Here is a 23,523-nt window from a genome sequence, read left to right on the forward strand (position 1 = left end):
TATTATAAAATATACTAAAAAAATATGGTAAAAAATAAAAATATATATGTCATATAAGCATATAGTATGTTATAAGTACAAAATAGACTTATGAAATAAGACATGGTACAATATAAAACAAGGACTTTCAAATTGTCTTTATTTTAATCTATAATAAGGGGATACAATTGTCAAATTCTAATAACAATAAATCAACAACTAAAACATTACTATAAAATATACTAAAAAAATATGGTAAAAAATAAAAATATATATGTTATAACCATATTGCATTTAAAAGGAGGTTAATGTGCTACTATTGAAAAAAAATAATAACCCGTTAAAGTTAACAAAGCGATTACTAGATCAATAATTTTAAAATCAGAGACCATAATTTGTTTGAATGCACCTTTTGAAAAAAAAACATCTATGCTATCTATTGAAGTCTTTAAAAAACAAAACACTTAAAAATTTTATGAAATATTCAATAATGATTAATATAAAAGCTGGAATTGCCAAGGCTTGCAAAATCTTATAACTTGTTGTAAATTCTGCAGTATACATTTATATGTATTTATCAGCAAACAAAAATTTGACCTCCACATTTTATTCTGTATACACTATAGGTTATAATCGTAATCACTATTAAAAAAAAAACTAGTTCAACAAAGAAAAAAACAAAATGGCATATATATGTTACGGTGAATTTGTAAAATCAGGGATTTTGTAAAATCAGGGATTTTGTAAAACCAGGGATTTTGTATAATCACTGAACTGATCAGTGATTTTATAAAATCCATGATTTTGACTAGGGATTTTACAAAATCACTGAAATATTTAAGATCTTTTTTTACAAATTCCCTGATTAAATTTATTAAAGGGAATTTGTAAAAAAAAGTTGTTTTTTGAATATTTTTTTTTAAGTAAACAGCAGTTACACTCTACAAGTTTGAGGTTAATTTAGCCTTTAATATTAATACTAAATATGGAGGGAAAATTAGAATTTAACATATGGAACCGGCAAAGTATTAAAAATTTCTAAAATTATTGATAAAAAAGACACAGAAAGAAAACAAAATAAGCTCTTATTTCCTTGTTCGAAACTAAGTTAAAGTTAATTATATAGTGATTCTGTAAATACTGAAAAGTATAAACGAATTATCAAATTTTGTAATCATATATAACTGGAGTGATTGTATTTATGAAAACAGAAAAACACACATGGAAAGAGTGTTGATTGGTTAAGGCCATGTAATCCAGTAGCAAATTTTACATGCATATCAGGACGAGAGTATCTTATTGTGACATGAAAATTTGATTATAGATAAAATCCTGTAGGTATGAATTTCTTTAATGTGGAGATGTGAACAAAATTGTAAAAAAAAACGGTATTCATCAGATGAAGATATCAAATATTATGTATGTCTTGAAGACATGTACTACATAGTCTTGTTACCATGCAAACATGGCGTTTTGTTTGGGTCATACACAAGAAATTGAGTCTGTCAGCTGTATTTACTGACAATTTCATACCGTTTCAACAAGCAGTTAATTCTCGTTCCATTTGTGATGCACACGTTTGTTTTAAATGCGGATGTTCTGGAATGAATAGACGTGAAAAAAATATGTGTTTCTGTCGAAAGCAGGGCAACTATGTAACAGATGTCACCCAAACTTATCATGGACAAATTAGTAAAGTATAGTCTTAATATCAGTTCATATATGCCTTTTATTCAAAATCACTGTACGTTTTAACTATTATTATTTAAAAAAAAATATATTTCATAATCATTGGTTTATTTGTATTAGGAAACATAAATTTTCAATATCAAGTTTAAATTTGCAATCAGATAAAATCCCTGAAAATTTCAGGGATTTTATAAAATCACTGAAACTGTTAGTGATTTTACAAAATCACTAATTATTCACAAAGTGCATAAGCAAGATTAAAGACAAGAATACAAAACAAGATCATAGTCAAAATCTGAGTTTATGAATATTGCCCTTCAAAAGTAGTTTTCTTTCATGATTCTACCAATACTTCATTAACACCCATATAATTTGGTTGCTCGACAGCATAGAGTACAACATTGACAATGTCACTTGCTTCTAGAATCGTATAAAATGACGTCAAATCAGGTTTGGCTTGTGTCTGTTAAAAAAATATTGCGCACTATAAGTGTATATATATTATGCAAACTGATAGTTCTGTACACGTTGTGCTAAAACTGATATCAATCAATAAACAATTGTTTTTAAAATGTTAGCTAGTGCATGATTATAAATCATGATATTTGGAGACTTATACACTTAACGCATCAATCAGTTGATAGTCTAACTTCACCTTTTGACGACTATTTTTAGAGGATATCATCGATACAATGTCATTTGTAGCTCACTGGACCTTTTGGGTCATATTCAGCTGTAACAATTGCCATCTCTTGTCGTTTATCATATGTCGTCCATATCATGAAATGATTTTATTTTTTATACAAACGTGGCTTTCAAATATTCGACTTTGAGCGTTCCTGTTGAAGGTAAATCTAGAAAAGCGCTTGGGACGCATCAACTCTATAACTTGTTGTATTCATTTTTTTTTTAGCAGTAAACTTTTCTCTGAAATTATTCTCTAAATTATAACTAAACTTGTCAATATTAATATTTGGGGACTTCACTTTAGAAACTCGTTCTCTTAATCTACCTGCAAATCTTTATGAACTTTATAGTACATTCTTGTTTGTCCGCTATGACCTTTAAACACGTTATACATAGAGGATATCAAACAGTAGCAAACATGCAAATTATGTGAAGTATTCCTAACCATGCGTTAAGACAAAATCTACCAGAAGACTCATTCAAGGACTTATTGACCTTCAAAAACGAGTATTCAATTCAATTATCTTAAAAAAAGTGAGGCGAAAGACACCACATTGATATATGCAAACTCATCAGTCTAAAACAACTTACAGTGTCATGGCAAAAATACAAAAAAAAAAACCGACCAAAAGACAATAACAGTTTACAAAGCACAACATAGAAAACTAGAGACTGAGCAATACGATCCCCGGGGATTTAAATCTGGGGTCGATCTCAGATGTTCCGAAAAGGATGAGCAGATCCTGCTGTATATGTGACACCCTTTGGGAATTTTTTTTTCATCTGTTTTCCAATGCTCACGAATGACATCGAAGCTGGTTTTGACAGATGGATGGTAAGTAAGAACAAATGGAGTCCCTTTATTATTTTATTTTTATCGTTGTATTCTAACAGTTTACACCTTGGGATATTTATCGCTTTCTGAAAACTTGTTTGAATATTGTTTATAACTCCTTCTCTTTAAGCGGGTTTTGTTTTTATTTTATTTTTTCGTTGCATGAGGCCCTTTCCCTTCATTAAATTACAATCTCACATAACTACATACATTAAATGTGAGTTCAAAATTACAGTAAAGTACTTGCTTAATCTTTTTACATATGGTAAATAATGTGTTTATAAATACAAATAATTTAAGGGATACGTCATTATTTCAAAAGTTGTATTCCTTTTGTTATAAACATCAGTTAAAATACCTCTACTTTATAAAAATATTTGAATCGCAAAAAAAGTTTACTTGTGTTCGTACACACAAATACTTCTGATAGTGTAGAAAGGTCGAATAACACATAAAATATATACAAAGTTTTGACGATTCCTAAGTTCTTATTTTATATATACTTTTTTTTATCCATAAGATGATAACATTTTTTACTATTGTTCATTTTTGTTATGCACCTAATTCATTATATAAGACAGCTATTTTTCAACACACTGACAATCAATTGAAAGATACGGAAACACTATTTTGTTGCGAAAATAGCCATTTCATAACTAGTCAAGAGCGGAAAACAACCCCAACACAAGAAAAACAAAATCACAAAACTCGATAAACCAGTTGTGTGAAAAGTTTAATACTTATGATATATACAGTGTAGTGGGCGAAAAATCCAATTTAGTTAGTTGAATGTTAAACTTATATACCTCAGTGACCTTTTTTAAAAGTTTTTCGAAACACTGCTTAAAACCCAACATATATGTAGGTGTATTTGTCTTTAACACCGTGTCTTAAAACATGAAAACAAAGATCCGACAAATATGTTAAGGTTTTCTATTCTAAAATTCAAATGGATAAGTAGCAAGAGTGCTCTTCACCAACACATAAGGTCTATCTGTAACAAAGCTACAATGCATATACAATGTTCTTAAACAACAAAGGGTAGAGCTGACTATTTCAATTCTAATAAAATATGAAAAATAATTGAATATGAATATATTATTAAGACTCTCTCCTTGCCCGGCTTTGGCTATACTTGTTTGTCCTTTTTTGGTTAATAGCTCTTCGTCCTTTTAATAAGCTTTAGATTTTCAAATATTTTGACCTCGAGCATCACTGAAGAGACATTGATTGTCAAAATGTGCATCTGGGGCAGAAAAATAAGTACCGTTTATGTTATCATGGTAAAATAAAGTAGGTTTTAAAATACTTTTCAATTAACAGATGGATTAAAGTTTAGTGGCAATTATTTCATATATTCACTACAAGAACACAATCAACAATTAATAAGATTTGTAGGTTACTCGACTGAAGTCTAGAAATGTTTGGTACATTTGTACCACCAATTCATGTAGTGATATTCAATAGAAGCTTGCATGTTGCTTCTCGAACAGTACACTTACGGACCCATAAAAAAAGCATGCACTCACATGAAACAAACGACGGACATGAAGTCACAGTACAAGAAGATATGATTCAGTTTTCAGTTACTATTTTCTTGGATATATAATAGAATACTTGAAAAAAATGTTGGTTTTGTATAACTTTTCAATTTAGAACGAAGTAAAACGAATTTATTGTAAAAGAATATATGTGAAAATCATTTATGAAAAACACCCTGTCAAAGTGTGTTTGGAAGTTTTCCATGGTACATCAAATATATCTTTACTTTAAATACAATGTGACAGTTATTGATGTAATGAACAGTTTCCTACATAATACAATGATTTCATGTATAACAAGATTTTTTTTCAAAAGTTTTCTCTTTCATATGCAAACGATGAACAGAACTAAAGCTTTTCATTGATTCCTTGATGCCACGTCAGTTTTTAATGTATTGCTGATAGTTCAACTATTCAACGCAGATAATAAATCCTGTTATAGCTTGTGTATTCTTTTTGCGGAATCTAGTGAGTTAATTTAAGGAAAAGTTTATTCAATAACTTTGTTAGATTTCACATAAATATAGAAAATGTTTAAATTGGTTACGTTTCCATTTACTAGGGTACCACAAAATCATTGTTCACTCTACATTTGCATTCACATCAAAATGAACTTTTGTACATGTTGTTCTGAATTTTAAGTTTATATGACCACAACGTAAGTGTAAGCTACATATTCTTAAAGCTTTAACCTGTAACGAGACAGACAACAAATATAGGAACTCACCTGAGATTTGAGTCTTGTGTACTTTAGGAACAATGTCTCTATGCTGGTATAACCATTCGAAATATTTGTGTAGTAACATGCTATCAGTGTATGGATATGATAATTTGAAATCTGTTAATGCCTGTTTGAAATTGTCAGTCTTGTAGGTATTCAAATTGGAACAGAAACTATCACTAATGGAATAGGAAAAATAACAATTAATACATGATAAACGTTCAAATAACTACGTGAAATGGTTGATGGTTACAGAGAATTGCTCTTAAAACAGAACTTTTATTAAAATGTCATCTTATGTGTCTAACAGTGATATTTTTTTTATCCAGGAGGTATGATAAGACCGGAATACAAATCTGAAGCCATATGCCCCAAAAGTTAGAAGACCAACAATTGGGTCAAAGGTGAAGTGTTAGAGACTGTATGGTAAATATTCCGCCATAAAGCAATGGAAATAAACTCATCATAGATACCAGGATTGAAATTTTATAATTGCGCCGTCTTCAAAAGCTTCATCAGTAACGCTCGAATCAAAAAAAGTAAACGGCCAAATAAAGTACGAAGTTGAAGAGCATTGAGGTACAAAAATTCCTAAAAGTTTTGCCAAATACAGCTCTAAGGTAATTTATTCCTGAGGTAGAAAAGCCTTCGTTTTTCAGAAATTCAAAGTTTGGTAAACAGTTAATTATAATTTGAAACCATATCAATGATAATTCATGTCAACACAGAAGTGATGACTACTGAGCTGGTGATACCCAAGAGAATAAAATCTCTACCAGCAATTTCATCGACCAAGTGGTTGTAAATAAACTCATCATAGATACCAGGGTTGAAATTTATTTTTGCGCCAAACACGCGTTTCGTCTACAAAAGACTCATCAGTGACGCTCGAAAAAAAAAAAAAAAAGCATAAGGCAAAATAAAGTACGAAGTTGAAGAGCATTGAGGACCAAAAAATCTCCTTCATAGCAATGACAGCATTGTTATTTTATACAACAACGTTGTTAGGTTGATGAAACCTGAGCTAACCTTTTGAAAAAAACAATGGCAATTCAAAGGGTTATATTGTAGACATTTTAACTTTAAAATGAATACAATACATTCTTCGTTTGTTTCACAAGACCGTACAGTCACATAGCTGTAAACAATATAAACAAAATATATATATATATGATATTGTAATGCATCATTGATTATTAATAGCTTGCAGATAATTCATTGTAAATTTTAACATGATGATGTGTATATATATTCTTACTGTGCTTATTTAACAAAGTTCTTATAACTTTAAGTTGCAAAAATAGACTCTGCTTAATAAATTATAACATCTTAATAACATAAATCATACCAATTCTACTGCAGCAGATGCGCATCCTCTTTATATAAATTTCAAAGAGATATAACCTGTTCACAAATTCATTTCACTTCCTTTTATACATTGAAAAAAATAACGTACGTTGTATTCGACATTTGTGTAATCTTACTCTTGTGTCAACTGTGGTTTACATTTAAAAGAAGTTATGTCTTATACATTTGTACATGGTAAAGTATACACTAATTTATATTAATAAATATACATACTTCTGATTTAACTCTAACAGACTTTGCAAATTGGATTCCGTATGTCCGTGATTCTTTTCTCCTTTAAGCTTTTCTAAAGTTCTATGGAGGAAATTTTCAATTGAACAAAAATATAAATCTCTTTAATGATGTTCGCTACTCTGTTTTATGATAACAGGCGTTTTAAAAGACTGTTTTAAATCAATAGTATATAAATAAAGATATATTAAAAGAAGAACAAATGAAGGGTCCGTGTGCTTGTTTTCGAGACATAAGCCATTGAAAATTTGATGGAAAATAAATCCTTGTAGACATTTTAAACATTTAACATTGGCACCCTTTGTTTAAAAAATTTTGAAAAAATGACAAGGATTTTATAGTATTTTGAAATATGGCTTTTTAAACTATAAAATTTTGAAAAGAAAAGTAGGGGTTAGCAGAGATTTTTTTAATGGCACAACATGAATATAACCAAAGAATTCCAAATATCTTCCAATAATTGAAAAACAAGAGGAGCGAACATCCTTAAACAAAAATGTAATATCAAATGAGTTTCCTGTACCTCAGCCTATAGTTTTAACTGAAACTATGGTATCCAAACTAAAACTGTGTTCAAACAAAACGGTGCGTACTGTAAATCTACTTTCAATTAATTCCATTCAATAAACATTGTTTTCAAAATGCTGTGGTCACACCTAAACATTTTAATTATCTGTACGTGACAATTGTTTACACGAGCAAACTAAGAGTTTTTTTAATATGCTTGTCATTTAGAATTGAACTGGTTATTCCAATATCAACGTATGTAGAAGTAAGGCATCGACTATTCTTCTTTATTTTTGGAGGATTGGGTGGAACATGGTTTTTAGAATAACTTAACGGATTACAAATGTCTTTAAAAAAATAAATCCCAAGAAAACAAAAATAGAGTTGCCATTAACAATAACATCGACTTTTGAATACTTGTTTCTGCATCTTTTTGAAGTGAAAGTTTGTACTTATATTAGTCGAAAACAAATTGTTCCTCCTAAAACATCTCATCCCACACCCAAAGATGAATTTTCGGTGACTGAAAACACATGATCATTATTCTTACTTATATGACATTAAATCATCTAAGGATGTAACGATTAAATAACGTTTCACAATAATATTTTGTTAGATGAATAATTGACTATTTACACAAATATTCCCAATCAAAACTAAAGACAAACTGTAAAAAGCTCAACAAAGATTCTGACGAATTGGTAAAACTTTGTTGAATAAAATAGAATGATCAACGTAGATACAAACAGTTTGCTTTATGCATGTTATGAGAGATCAATTATATTTTATTAAAATCAACTTAAGCGTTTGGGAAACACTTATTTCAATGAATAACCGTCATTCCCATGGTAACCAACTGTGTTCCTCTCCTGTCCATGTGTTCCTTTATTCATATGAGGCAGATCTCATTAGAAAAATATTAAAGACGAATGAAAAAAAGCTAGCATTATAAATGTTTACGTTCCGCTGTATCGATGATGTACTTTCACTAAATAATTTAAAGTTTGTAAACCATGTTGAACGGATCACGAACTTGAAATAAACGATACCACTGATACAGGTAATGCTGCCTCATTGCTTTACTCGTATATTGAAATGAGAGGCAAAAGATACCAGAGGGACATTCAAACTCATAAGTCGAAAATAAACTGACAACGCCATGGCTTAAAAAAAAGACAAACAGACAAACAAAAGTATACAAAACCCAACATAAAACACTAAAGACTGAGTAACACGAACCCCACTAAAGACTATAGGTTGTCTCATGTGCTCCTGCTTCACATGTGGCACCCGTCGTGTTGCTCATTGTAGTACAAACCCGGTAATCTATCTAACTAATTCACTAGGTCACATTCGTGAAAAAGAGAGAGGATTGTTGTTTCAACATTATGAACATATTCGTTATCGTCTGTGAAACTCGTGATGTCGTCCATAAAATATACGAAGGGATAATTTCAACTTCACTGCTTGGAAATCTATGTTTAATAGCTTCCTTGTGAGCAGCAACCCTCTTTCAATGAAATTATGATAGGAAATACAAGCCCTGGAATATCGTATTAGCTAGGAAATATACTCCATACATGTACGTAGGCGCTGCTCTGATGTTGCTACATATAAATGGAAAGTTCACAATTGTAATCATCTCGTTTGTCGAAACCGTTTGTTTTCAGCCGAGCCTCATTGTCACTTTCTAGAGGTGAGTCGATATTATTTAATCAAATGTATACACATTTCAAATGCCACACTTATAAATGCTAAATATTATGGATGGCGTGCATGGTTCGGATAAATGTTTTTAAGTGAATTTTGAGTATGATGTTTGCGTTAGGTCAACACTAGGAACTATTAGCTTTTAGTACTTAACTTTTATTAATTACAGGGTAATGTTTTGAGTTTTGGACAAATTCATCGATATTTGACTGAAATCATGATAAGATTATACTTGATATTATTAGAAAAAATTCTATTTATAACCTATTATAAAATTCACGTTCAAATTTGTGTTTACTTAACCCACACAATGAACCATTATCTTCTGATCGAAAAAGGTAGGTGGCAAAACATACCACGAGAGAAAGTGTCCATTGTGCAGAGTTGCTATCGGTGACAAATACAACTATTTAATGGAATGCAACAGTCTACTTACAGATAGACAACTAATAATTGACAAGAAATATCCATCGAACTGTTATGTTTCAAAATTTAAAGTTATCATGAACCGAAAACAGAAACGTAAAATTTCAAATTGTGCCAATTTATTAGATTTATAAGTGACAAACTTGATTATCTATGATGTTTACCTGTCGGTTATGCTGCTTCTTATACCATTATAATGTATAACTCATGATTTTGTTTCCTCAACAAATGCACAACGCAATGTAATGTAAAATAATCCGTTTTTCTGTATATCTATTTTGAACTTATGTGATACCAAACTAAAATTATATAGACAAAGCCTACACTGATTATCGACTTTCTTTTTATATCAGGAGGTGAAAATGAAAAAAATAAAATACACAGAAGTTGACAAAATGGTTATACATGTAGCTTACAAAAGTAAAGATTTCGAACTTAAATACAAGTTTTATATTCTCGACATGCCATTTTTGTTAACCAAATAGGAGTAGATGGAGTGGGATGCTTACATTCGTCGTGCCATGTCTTTCCAATTCATTTTTGAATACAGAAGCTGGGTAATATGTGACAAATTAGATTAAATAACAAAAATCCATTTTGGTTGTAACAACTCTCCAACTTTTGGATAGTGTTTTATATACAATTAGTCTAGCTTTGACTAGAGGCATTTGATCTTATGCTGTCAAACCGTTTAATGGTACGCGACACAATTCATATGTCATTTAATTTTACCTTTTTTTCCAGTCTTCGATAGGTATTATCTGTAAGGGATATCCATGTTTATTCATCCAATCGAACACAAACCTGTAAAGTGCAATTTTAGAATCTGCATAGTAAGCTTTTATAATATATGTAGTGATTAATAGAAAAAGATTTGATGGTAAAAGGATAATTTAATTTGAAGAAACTGATGTTCATTGCGAACACTTTGTTTTCAATTTCAAATAATAACTGATGTCTTATATTTTTCTTTATTAAGATTGGATGAGACATTCGCTGTCAAACTTTTGAAATAATCATTTCTTCTTGAAAATTACATGTTGAGAAAAGGATTATAGAAAAGATTTTTATCCTTAAGTGCAGTCAAAAAAGGTCAAAAAGTTGCCTAATATATTCTGTTGGATGTCTTGATATAGCACGTAACTTCAGTGGTCTTTAATAACGCATACATATTTCTTTTTGTCTTAAAAAATTTGAATTGTCACATTTCCAAAATAACACTTCTTTGATGTTTTGTAATCCATCAATCATGTTTGTGTCAATTTCAAACTTATTATCGTATCTTGCAATACTAGCTCATATTTTCTCATACGACACTTTTTTTTGGAATAACATTTGTCAAAATGTTTAGGTCATTTGTTCATTGGCATATCATCAATAACACTTTACAATTTCAAATTTGCTTAACAATATCGTATTGTTCTGTAAAAATTAGAAATAAACTTTATTTGCATGTCCGTACGCGTAATAGTACATACGTTAACTAATTAAAAAATAATCCTCTTCTTCATTGTTCAAGTTGTTTCTGATATCAGAAATTTAAAAAAAGTGCTAAAGTTAAAAGTGATAAAAATAAAACTTGAAACTGAACGGAACTTGATCGTACATCCCACAGACAACATTGTATTACTGAAGTACAGTGACAGAATAAGGCAATGCAAAAAGGTTTAAGTTGATTACTTTTATTATTAATAATGTTTTTTTTAAGTTTTATGCTGTAACATCTAAACAAATCATTCTCTCATTTGTTAATTGTTAAGAATTTTCATTTGTTTATTTCAAAGAATTTATAATATTTTAAGAGCAAAATCACTGCCGAACATTTTGATTGAACATTCCTCACTGATTCATCCAGTCCATTGAATACTTTTGCTTTTAATTTTCGCTGCTATTCATGACGTCTTATATATCGTATAGCATGTTGATCTTTCTACTAAGGTGGCCGATTTGGAAAGAAGAAAACTAGAAGTGTTCCGGGTTTTTTGAAAACAGACAATTAATAAAGGCAACAGTGGTATACCGCTGTTTTAAACCTTTTTTTAGTATATATCAAATGCACTTTATAAATGTTTCTTTTTTAAAGACAAGCATATCCGTCTTACAGTCAAATCATTTTATTTACCTTGAATGTAAAGGTTGGTCATTGATAATGTGGTAAGTCTTCCCGAGAGTAGTAGACAGGTTATATGTACAGCGAACAATAAAATCAGCCACTAAGTCTACAGGGGTCATTTCCATTTTCCAGTCAACATCGGGTGCAATTTGATATTTAGCACATACTTGAAGCACTAAGAAAGTATCATTTTGATCATTCCAGATTCCCTGTTCCCTGTCACCAGACATATTACCTGCCGAAGATGTCAATGAATCATCATTAATGTCAGATCTGAATAATTCAGAAATACTTGAGTCCTGTCTCAAGATATATTGAAATATAAGATATAAATATTTGAAGGTTGAAGTTAAATCAGATCAGTCGAAACAATGTTAATCTATTGTTTTGTACTTAGAAGCAATCAAATTCAGTTCAAAAGATAAGATGTGGCCAAAACCCACCTAACTAGTAGAGGGAAAATCAATCACTGCAACACTATTTTTATTTGTCTTTGAAAGTCTTTTATAGCCAAGTATTTATAAGACTATTTTAAATATAGAAGATAACCATAATAATGGAAAATATGGTGCTGGTAAATATTTTGACTCTGAACGTTTTCTTTCAATTTATACGTCAATACAATGATTAATTTTCGTTTGTCATGGTTTTGTGTTACTATTCCGACAATTCGCTAGCATTCAATTTATATCTGTTCAGTCTATTTTCAGACTGTTAAGAAGTTGTAATTTTCTGTACACATAAACAACATACTGAATAGTCGAAAAATCTACTTAACAATACTGAATCGGTTGCTAGCTAATTATATGAACAGTTTTAAATTTACCACAGTCAATAGAAAGTAAACTAAAAGTATTGAAAAATTATTAGTTAGACTTTTCAGCTGATAAGAGCCAAATGTCTGCTTATGAGTAACATTCATGTACTAATGACCGGTAGTAAGTAGCAATTTTGAACTTTTAACAATTGAAGGTCTGAACTTGATATTAGAATAAAACGAAATGTTCATAGTACCTAATCTATAAATAACGAAAGGGATCGCTTTCATTCCTGCTATACGGATCAATTGTTCTGCTACCCACTTAGATTTTGAGTATCCATCAGTTAGCTCTTGATCAAAGTGCTCTATGTTCTCATCTTCGGAGCAATTTAGCTTACCATTAGGGAAGACTGCATCAGTACTACAATACAAAACTAAAATATTCAGAAAGTGTTCAGGTAATAAGTTTGAATGTCACTCTGGTATCTTTCGCCCCTCTTTTGATACATTTTTACTTCTGAGTAAGCATTCAGCCTATTATAAATAGATACGATAAATATACTTTTTTATATGAATTCATCAAGTGAATTTTCTGGTTTCGTGACAGCATATCACAACCTTTAAGTATTAAACAACTTTAAAGCTTCAATATTATTTAATATAACATGAAAATGGTACTACAGCAATAGCATTGAAGGTAATTAAAGATAAATGCTCCAAATAATAAAAAAATAATGCTAAAATTGTTCTATTCAATTTCTATTAAAATTGACCCAAGACAATTTGATTGTACTGCTCTAGTGCTTTCACGAATATAGTTGGTGTTATCAAAAAAAAAAAAAAAAATGTTGACAAAATGACAAACTCTCTGGATAATGATCTATTTGAAGTTTTTATACCCGTAAAAAATTAAATGGGAAAACTAAGGAACAAAATACTAGTTTTTTAATAAAAAAAAACTTGTTTAACCTGTCACATTATTTTTTAGCTGGTTAAAAAGTATCTTGGCAATTCTTATTTGTTGGGAATATGATGGCAAATATAAAAAAAAAAGAAGTAGTATATGATTGCCAATGAGACAACTCTTTACAAGAGAACAACGTGACACAGAAATTAACAACTATAGGTCGCATTACGGTCTTCAACAATGATCAAAACCCATACCGCATAGGCAGCTATAAAAAAAACCCGAAATGACACAACATTCAAAACGAGAAAAAAAGACGTCCTAATTTATGTACGAAATAATAAACGAAAAAATGCATGTATAACACTGCAGCAAACGAAAACCACTGAATTACAAGATTCTGATTTTGGACAGTAACAAACATAATATGGCCGGGTTAAACATTTTAGCGGGCGCCCCTAACAGTGGACAGTGTTGTAACAGTACATCAAGAAAAAACTATAAAATCAGTTGAAAAAGGGTAAACTCATGTGATGGATGCAAATAGAAATACACCTAACAAAAACACGGTGGACGTAGACTGGTACTTGTACAACCCAACAAAAATTCACTTAGTACAGATCTGACATTACGTTCAAAGCCAATAACAACTAATTAAAAATCATGCATCTAAGGAAACCTATAGAAAAGAGCTTAACCTTGTTAACATATAGTATGGATACTTTACAATTGTAGCGACTGTGTTTTGACCTCTAATATTTTAGTAACATTTTCTCATTGTTTGGGTAATATCTCACTGACATATGTATTTATATCGTTTTATCAATACTTCATTGTTTTATATTTTTATTTATATTGCAATGCCCTTTTTATTTCTTAAAAATACAACATTTTAAACATTGTACATACGCTAAATATTTTACAAATAACCTTTTTATGCATATACAGAACGTAAAGAAATATTCTTTGTAGATAAATATTTGGCGAAATATTTTCTCAGTTGTATAACTCATTCTTTATTTCTGATATAGTTTTGACAAATTCCCTTTCCACACATAGACTTTGCCATGAATAGTTAAAATTCTCACTTAGACTTCAGTGTGTCTAATGTTTTATTTTATAAACAAGCACATGGATACTAGTTTTTTCTATTTATTTCAAGTGTTAAACATTTCCGTTACGCTACAAATGACAGCATTTGTTTCAAGTTTTGAAGACATTTTTACACACAATACAAAAACAAACATATAGATATCTATGTATGTTAAATGTACCTGATATAATGTACGGGCTTTATTTTACCAGTACAAGAGAACATCACAACATTTTCTGTTCCAGTCACATTTGGCGCTACAAAAGCCTGAAACAAACGCATTTGTGTCAAAGAAATCACCAAGATGGCCACTACGTCTGTTTTTATTTCAATAATGTACAACATTTTAAATGTTTACTACAAATTATGTTAAACATCGAGTAGGAAAACGGAATACAACCACTTGCCAACAACGTCAAACCAGTATGAAAACAAGACATATTATGCAATTCGGGAATGGCGAATAAGAATTTGGGAGTTGAATCATAGTTTTTAAATTTGCTTCAGCGTTATGATTTTTTGTTTTGTTTATATAAATTGGACATTTTGATTATAAACCAGAGATTTAATATATCGCAAAACTTTTCAAAGCTGAGATTTCTTTAAAATGTATATGTAACTGGAAGGTCAATTATTGAAAGCTTATCAGTTTGTGGTCAGGTTTACTTTTGAAATTCCATACTAATTATGTTAATACAGCAAATATATTCCACAGTTCAACTAAAATGCCATAGAAAAACTTTACGCCAACGTACATTTTCAATGTTCATTTTATGTCATTTTGTTTTGAAATTCTAATTAAACAGCTTAATATACGTCTTAATCCTAACCATATGATCTATCTATAACAATTAAACGCTCCCTATACATGCTGTAGAAATCCTTTTTGAATGTTAATTTTTCAATTTTTTTTTTCTCAAATTTAAGATTTTTTTTTTGAGGTTTTATTTTATGCTTCGCACATATATGAACTATTCTTGTCATTCAGATAAAAAATACTTTACCGGATATGGTTGGACTCTGTTTACATAAGCTGCGGCATGTATGATGAAATCTATATTAGTTGATTGCTGATAATATGTTTCATCCGTCATACCAAATTTCATCAATGATACATCTCCTTTAATAAATATTCTCAGTTATCATTTACGTTAATTTCTAATGCGGCACAGACACCAAATGTTAAATAAAATGCTTTCTAATAATTAAGACCTTGTAATTTAGATAACCAGTAATTAAATCTAATAATATCAGTAGAAATTTCATTACGTTGTTGCTCGTATTTAAAATGTTAAATAGAATTATTCGCACTGTTTATTCCAGGTAAGGTCATTTCAACTTAGTAATCTCCCTTTTCCAAAAAAAGAGCGAAAATACCTACACAACTGGCAATCATTAATTGAATTAAAACAGACAACACTTAACACGACGAAAAGACAAACAACAACAAAACATTGCATAGAAATATAAATCATCACCAAAATAACACCGGAAAAGTAACATATTAGAGTGAACTGCTCTTTGTGTGACACCGTCGTATTACAGAAACATTTAACCGTGGTCGTGTTATAACCGACGAATAAAAAGCTAGAGTGTGGCTACCAATAACGGATCATATTCCTGGTCATCTGTGATAACGGCTGATAAAATCCGTACTTAACCTGTACCATTTGAAACTATTGATGGACCAGCTTTCTTGTACGTAATTATTGTCCTTCAAGGAATTCATGATTGGAAAGTTGGGGCCCGTTGTAGCTTGCTGTTCTGTGTGAGCCAAGGCTCCGTGTTAAAGACCGTTCTTTGACCTACAGTTGGGTGCAGACCAAGCATTACATAAAGTAAACGCAAGTTAACGCCGCGTGCACATATTTCGTTAGTTAACTTCAATTTTCGCGTTTACTAGTAAACGCGTGTTTACTATAATTACGTTAACGCAGTCAAAATGGAAATTTCTAATGTCTACCCGAGTAAATGGACGTTTACTCTGTGTCCGTTTAGTCAGTAGTAAACGGGCGTTTACTTCATATTTCACAAATTTATTTGTACGTGCACTTCAAAGTAAACGGGCGTTTACTACAGATTTCACAAGTGTATTTTTACGTGCACTTGAAAGTAAACGCGCGTTTATTTTTCGCGTTAACAGATTGTGTAAATTAAGAAATATATTTCGTGTTCATTTGTACATTTATTTTATCAAAACGACTTTTATCTTAATATTTTACGTATAAGTGTTTCAAACAAGAACAATTCAAAATCACTTTTAATTCGAAATATTAACTTTTATTGAACTACAAAATATCAGTTCCAATAACTTAAATGAGTAGCATATTTTTTATATTTCCTTTTTAAAGTTACATATACAAATATCAAAGGTTATCCAACACATCGGAAAAATATTTTTGTATGATGGAATATAAACATCATGGTTAAGGTTGCTTCTTTCCCCATTTTTAACAGTCTCTCCCTAAACATAACTCTATGCATTTAATACATGGATTATTAATCGTAATTCACCTTGTTTGCCTTGGATTTACATGATATATGATTCTGATTTGCGAAATGTTCAAACAAAAGTTGTACAGTGTATATATAGGGATATTAATTAACTGTTGTATAAGTATGTACTTTTGTACCATCTCGTCAATTTAGACAGACTTATCCATAACGAGACGTCCGAAAAATATACTCGATTTGAACATGAATGAAATATTTGCCCCTGGAAACAAAATCAATCAACCTACATAATATATTAACAATATACTATTACAAAAAGAGAACTTCTCATACTCATCATTATAAAGTACAGGAATCAGTCATGTGAGTGTTGGATGATGACGGTTCATTATTATGGATACAGCGAGGAAATCATGGCACTCTTAATTGATGTAGACAAAATTTTGTAGTCATCGTGTTCAAATATTGCTTTTATCTTTATTATACAATCTGTCCTGACATAGAAATATTATTGATTTATGATGAGACCATATATATTTACATTATAAAGTGTAAGTATGGTCAGTTTTGGTTGATGCAGACATATTACTTTGTTATAGGAGTCTTCCAGAGGTATCAAAACTACTGAATTTGTTCACGGTTCAATATTTTGAATAAAAAGAGGACATGCTGGTACTCTAAATTGAAGCTGAAATTGTTTTGTATTCATTTTTGTTTCAATATTGCTGTCATCTTTATTATACAATCTGTCCTGACATAAAAGTATTACTGATTTACTATGTGAATATAAGATTTACATAATAAAGTCCAAATATGGTCAGTTTTGGTTGATGCGGACAAATAATTTTGATATACAAGTCAGTCTGAGATATGAAAACTACTGATATTTGTTTACGATTCAAAATTTTTAATAAAAAGAGGACTTGCTGGTACTCTAAATTGATGCGGAAAAGTATTGCTGTCGTTTGTATTATATAGTCCCTCCTGACATAAAAATATTACTGATTTACTATGCAGCTATATAGATTTACATATTAAAGAGCAAATATGATCAGTTTTGGTTGATGCGGTCAAATATTGTTATACAAGGCATCCAGAGGTATCAAAACTACTGAAATTTGTTATCGGTTTAATATTTTGAATGACATAAATAAAAAGAGGAAATGCTGGTACTCTAAATTGATTCAGAAATTTTTTGTAGTCATTGTGCTCCAATATTGCTGTCATCTTTATTATACAATCTGTCCTGACAGAAAAATATTTCTGATTTACTTTGTCAATATAAGATTTACATAATAAAGTCCAAATATGGTCAGTTTTGGTTGATGCGGTCAAATGATTTTGTTATGCAAGTCAGTCTGAGGTATGAAAACTACTGATATTTGTTAACGATACAATATTTTCAATAAAAAGAGGACTTGCTGGTACTCCAAATTGATGCGAACAAAATTTGTAGTCATTGTGTTCCAAAATTGCTGTCATTTGTATTATACAGTTCATCCTGACATAAAAGTATAACTCATTTACTATGCAGCTATATAGATTTGCATGATAAAGTGCAAATATGGTCGGTTTTGGTTGATGCGGTCAAAAATGGTCAGTTTTGGTTGATGTGATCAAACAATTTTGCTATATGTGTCAGTCTGAGATATCAAAACTACTGAAATTTGATTACGATCCAATATTTTGAATAAAAAAAGGACATGCTTGTACTCTAAATTGATGCTGAAATTTTTTTGTAGTCATTTTTGTTCCAATATTGCTGTCATATTCACAATGTATTATACAATCTTTCCTGACATACAGTCAGGGGTACTACTTGAACAAGTAATTTTTATTTACTTGAAAAAGTAAAAAAAAAATATACTTATATAAGTGAATTATTATGTTTAAATAATCTCCCCTTATTTTTCTGAAAAATTCACTCGTATAAGTGAATTTTTTTAACAATCCCACAAAAATTCTCAAGTTTTGAGATGTAAAAACATGCCTTTAATAATTTTTCTTAGCTTAGCTCATACTATTTTTATTAGAATTCAATGTTTCATCTCATTAATTCAACAAAGAAACTGATTGTATAAGTATCCTTCAAATTTACTTATTCAAGTATATTAGTATTACTACTTCAAGTAAATGAAAATAACTTGTACTGTCCTGACATAGAAATATTATTGATTTATGATGAGACCATATATATGTACATTATAAAGTGCAAGTATGGTTAGTTTTGGTTGATGCAGACATATTACTTTGTTATACCAGTCATTCTGAGGTATCAACACTACTGAACTTTGTTCACGTTTCAAAATTTTGAATAAAAAGAGGACATGCTGGTACTTTAAATTGATGCAGAAATTTTTTTGTAGTCATTTTTGTTAAAATATTGTTGTCATCTTTATTATACAATCTGTCCTGACATAAACATATTACTGATTTACTACATGTACTATGCGATTATAAAATGTACATAATAAAATCCAAATATGGTCAGTTTTGGTTGATGCGGACAAATAATTTTGATATACAAGTCAGTCTGAGATATGAAAATTACTGATATTTGTTTTTATAAAGTGCAAGTATGGTTAGTTTTGGTTGATGCAGACATATTACTTTGTTATACCAGTCATTCTGAGGTATCAAAACTACTGAACTTTGTTCACGGTTCAATATTTTTAATAAAAAGAGGACTTGCTGGTACTTTAAATTGATGCGGAAAAGTTGTTGTAGTCATTGTGGTCTAATATTGCTGTCATTTGTATTATATAGTCCCTCCTGACATACAAATATTACTGATTTACTATGCAGCTATATAGATTTACATATGAGAGTGCAAAGATGGTCAGTTTTGGTTGATGCGGTCAAATAATTTTGTTATACGAGGCATCCTGAGGTATCAAAACTACTGAAATTTGTTCACGATTCAATATTTTGAATAAAAAGAGGACATGTTGGTACTCTAAATTGATGGGGAAAATTTTTTGTAGTCATTGTGTTCCAAAATTGCTGTCATTTGTATTGTATAGACTCTTCTGACATAAAAATATTACTGATTTACTATGTGGCTATATAGATTTACATATGAGAAAGCAAATATGGTCAGTTTTGGTTGATGCGGTCAAATAATTTCTTTATACGAGACATCCTGAGGTATCAAAACTACTGAAATTTGTTCACGGTTCAATATTTTGAATAAAAAGAGGACATGCTGGTACTCAGAATTGATGTAGAAATTTTTTTGTAGTCGTTGTGGTCCAATAGTGCTGTCATCTTTATTATACAATCTGTCCTGACAGAAAAATATTACTGATTTTCTTTGCCAATATAAGATTTACATAATAAAGTCCAAATATGGTCAGCTTTGGTTGATCCGGACAAACAATTTTGTTATGCGAGCCAATATTACTGTCATTTGTATTATACAGTTCATCCTGACATCAAAATATAACTCAGTTACTATGCAGCTATATAAATTTTCATAATAAAGTGCAAATATGGTCAGTTTTGGTTGATGCGGTCAAATATGGTCAGTTTTGGTTGACGTGGTCAAATAATTTTGTTATACGAGTCAGTCTGAAATATCAAAACTACTGAAATTTGTTTAGTATTCAATATTTTGAATAAAAAGAGAACATGCTGGTACTCTAAATTGATGTGGAAAGTTTTTGTAGTCATTATGATCAAATAATGCGGTCATTTGTATTATACAGTTCATCCTGACATCAAAATATAAATCATTTACTATGCAGCTATATAGATTTGCATGATAAAGTGCAAATATGATCGGTTTTGGTTTATGCGGTCATATTATTTTTCTATACGAGTCATCCTGAGGTATCAAACATACTAAAATTTGTTCACGGTTCAATATTTTGAATAAAAGAGGACATGCTGGAACTATAAATTGATGCAGAATTTTTGTTATAGTCATTGTGTCCCAATATTGCTGTCATCTTTATTATACAATCTGTCCTGACAGAAAAATATTACTGATTTATTATGCGAATATAAGATTTATATTATAAAGTCCAAATATCGTCAGTTTTGGTTGATGCGGTCAAATATTTTTGTTATGCGAGTCAGTCTGAGGTATGAACACTACTGATATTTGTTGACGATTCAATATTTTGAAAAAAAGAGGACATGCTGGATCTCTAAATTGATGCAAACAAAATTTTGTAGTCATTGTGTTCCAATATTGCTGTCATTTATATTTTATAACTTCCTTCCTGACATAAAATATTACTCATTTACTATGCGGCTATATAGATTTACATAACAAAGAGCAAATATGGTCAGTTTTGGTTGATGCAGTCATATAATTTTGTTATACGAGGCATCCTGAGTTAGCAAGTCTGAGATGTAGAAACTGTTGGATTTTGGTGATGATTGAATTATTTGAATAAAAGAAGGACATACGTGAAATATTTATTTGTGAAGAAAAAGAAATTTACTATCACGATTAATTTTCAATTAATCAAAGAGATGTAATAACTTTATTAATTAACTGCAGTCGTTAATATGTCAATCGAAAATGACCAGTTGGTCATTTATTTTTGATGTATCAATTATCTTTTGATATTTAAGGTCAGTGTATCCAGGATACGATGACAATCTGGGTAAACGCACGTTTACTACAAACAGTAAACGTGCGTTTAATTTTGACGAAAATAGAAGACGAGCCTTTTTTCACGTTCACGCGGAAGTAAACGCGTATGTAAACGCCCGTTTACTCTTTACAAAATTAGAAGACGCGCCGTTTTTGCGTTAACGCGGAGGTAAACGCGAAAGAAAACATCCGTTTACTTTTTATGTCTACTGAAATTTCGGAGTTAACGCACAGTTAACGCGGCGTTTACATGAAGTGCACGCGAGTAAACGCCGCGTTAACTTTTCCGGCCCGTTTACATGTAATGCTTGGTCTGCACCCAACTGTATGGTTTACTTTTACAAATTGTAACTTGGATGGAGAGTTGTCTCATTGGCACTCATACCACATCTTCTTGTAGCTATATAATCATACATATAGTGGTAGAATATTTTCACGCATCAATGCAAATTTTTACCCAGAGGAAAGTTAACTATCCGGAAGAAAAGTTCTGATGATTTTTTGTTTATTATAATAAAGGAGTGAAAAACTGAAATATGAAACATAACTACTGAAATAAACACTTATTTTTCAAATTCATGTCTACAAGTAGACGAATGTACTGAATGTTTTAAGTAAATTGTCAGTGCCATCTTATTTTTGTAGATATGATATTCTATGCAAATTCTTCTGTAGATTTTTCATTTCAACCATAAAATCCTACCGTGAACAAAATCCACTCTTTCGTCAAACTTTGACTGCACCAAAGTTTGTTTTTCTGAAGGGTTGCCTTTAGATGTTGGCAATATTCCAAACAAACGTAATGACTTTTCAAGTCTTCTATATGGTGTCGTGTCTTGTACTTCCCTCAACAAACATATTATAAAACACTGAAACAATATAGAACTACAGGCAAAATAGCAATTATAATCTAATGTGAGTTTATCCTTAATACTCATTGTGGTATATCCGCATTATATCACAACCTTAAATTTCGCTGGATGGGCTGTCATGTTCTAATCTGGTTTAAATTTCTACATATAAACGCCTAAACAGTGAACAAACTAACACCAATATTAAAAAGAAAACACTAAATAGTATTATCTATAAATATTTCTGATAACAGATATCCTTTATCAGTATGATTATAATCATATCAATCTATTCTGACTATAACAATATGTTGATTCAAACCATTAAAACCGAACCCAATAACGCTTGTAAATTTATAAAATTTCGGAATTGTAATGATACAAGGACACAACATTAATACGAAATAAAATAAACATCTCCACAAAAAGTAAAATCATCAAATTAATGAACTCAGAACGAAACAGATGACATCATTTCTAAATAAATATTTATTATATTAGTTTCTAATCTCTGAACAGAGAATGCTTCAATTTATAATAGTTTATTCAAGATACAACTGAACAAAGAGTTGTTCTTCATGTTCATAAATATGATGTTAATACGAATTCTTATATATCATACAAATACCTTTGATATTGCGCTTCCAACTTTATATTTCGTTTCCCAATTATTTAGAAAAAATAGAGTAACATTATCTATTCAATATAAAATTATTTATTATATTTTTCTACAAACGCTCTATTCCTTAAAATTAATCTTGTAAATTGTAAACTATGTACATGTTGCATCATGCCATGGAACATTTACTTTTGTGGTTGTTATCTTGTAGCCGACATTTGGCACAATCTGAAATTTGGATTTTTGATATAGTGGTAATGAAGTTCCACTTAATTTGGATTTTTTTTAACCTGTTCTTTGTCCTGTAAGAAAACTAAAAATGAAATTTCAAAAAGAAAATAACGTTATTTTACTTACAAAATACCTTATTTCAAATCTTCAATGCAATATGTAAAACCTCATATGAAAGAACTTCAAAATTACATG

At 30.2% G+C, this 23,523-nt stretch overlaps 1 protein-coding gene across 1 annotated transcript; it reads right to left on the bottom strand.

Moving 5' to 3' along the window:
• Positions 1 to 23: 23 nt before the first annotated feature.
• LOC127715178 (polyketide synthase HetM-like) lies at positions 24 to 22,988 on the bottom strand. Its single transcript, XM_052221217.1, has 9 exons — positions 22,331 to 22,988; positions 15,572 to 15,687; positions 14,749 to 14,834; positions 12,822 to 12,988; positions 11,817 to 12,042; positions 10,427 to 10,498; positions 7,034 to 7,114; positions 5,459 to 5,631; positions 24 to 2,131 (listed from the first exon to the last, which is right to left on the bottom strand). The coding sequence occupies exons 1-9, from the start codon at positions 22,563 to 22,565 to the stop codon at positions 2,115 to 2,117; spliced, it is 1,173 nt and encodes a 390-aa protein (XP_052077177.1). The 5' UTR covers positions 22,566 to 22,988; the 3' UTR covers positions 24 to 2,114.
• Between the last annotated feature and the right edge of the window lie 535 nt (positions 22,989 to 23,523).

The sequence above is a fragment of the Mytilus californianus genome, unplaced genomic scaffold (assembly GCF_021869535.1).
Source record: "Mytilus californianus isolate M0D057914Y unplaced genomic scaffold, xbMytCali1.0.p SCAF_9, whole genome shotgun sequence".
NCBI lineage: Eukaryota > Metazoa > Mollusca > Bivalvia > Mytilida > Mytilidae > Mytilus > Mytilus californianus.

Excerpts from the sequence above, each read along its gene's own strand:
- LOC127715178 (XM_052221217.1), bottom strand. The coding sequence starts at position 22,565 with ATGAGTATTAAGGATAAACTCACATTAGATTATAATTGCTATTTTGCC. Across the intron at positions 14,835-15,571 it reads ACAGAGTCCAACCATATCCG|GCTTTTGTAGCGCCAAATGT; the intron begins GTAAAGTATTTT and ends CGTTTGTTTCAG. Across the intron at positions 12,043-12,821 it reads TTTCGTTATTTATAGATTAG|GTAATATGTCTGGTGACAGG; the intron begins GTACTATGAACA and ends CATCTTCGGCAG.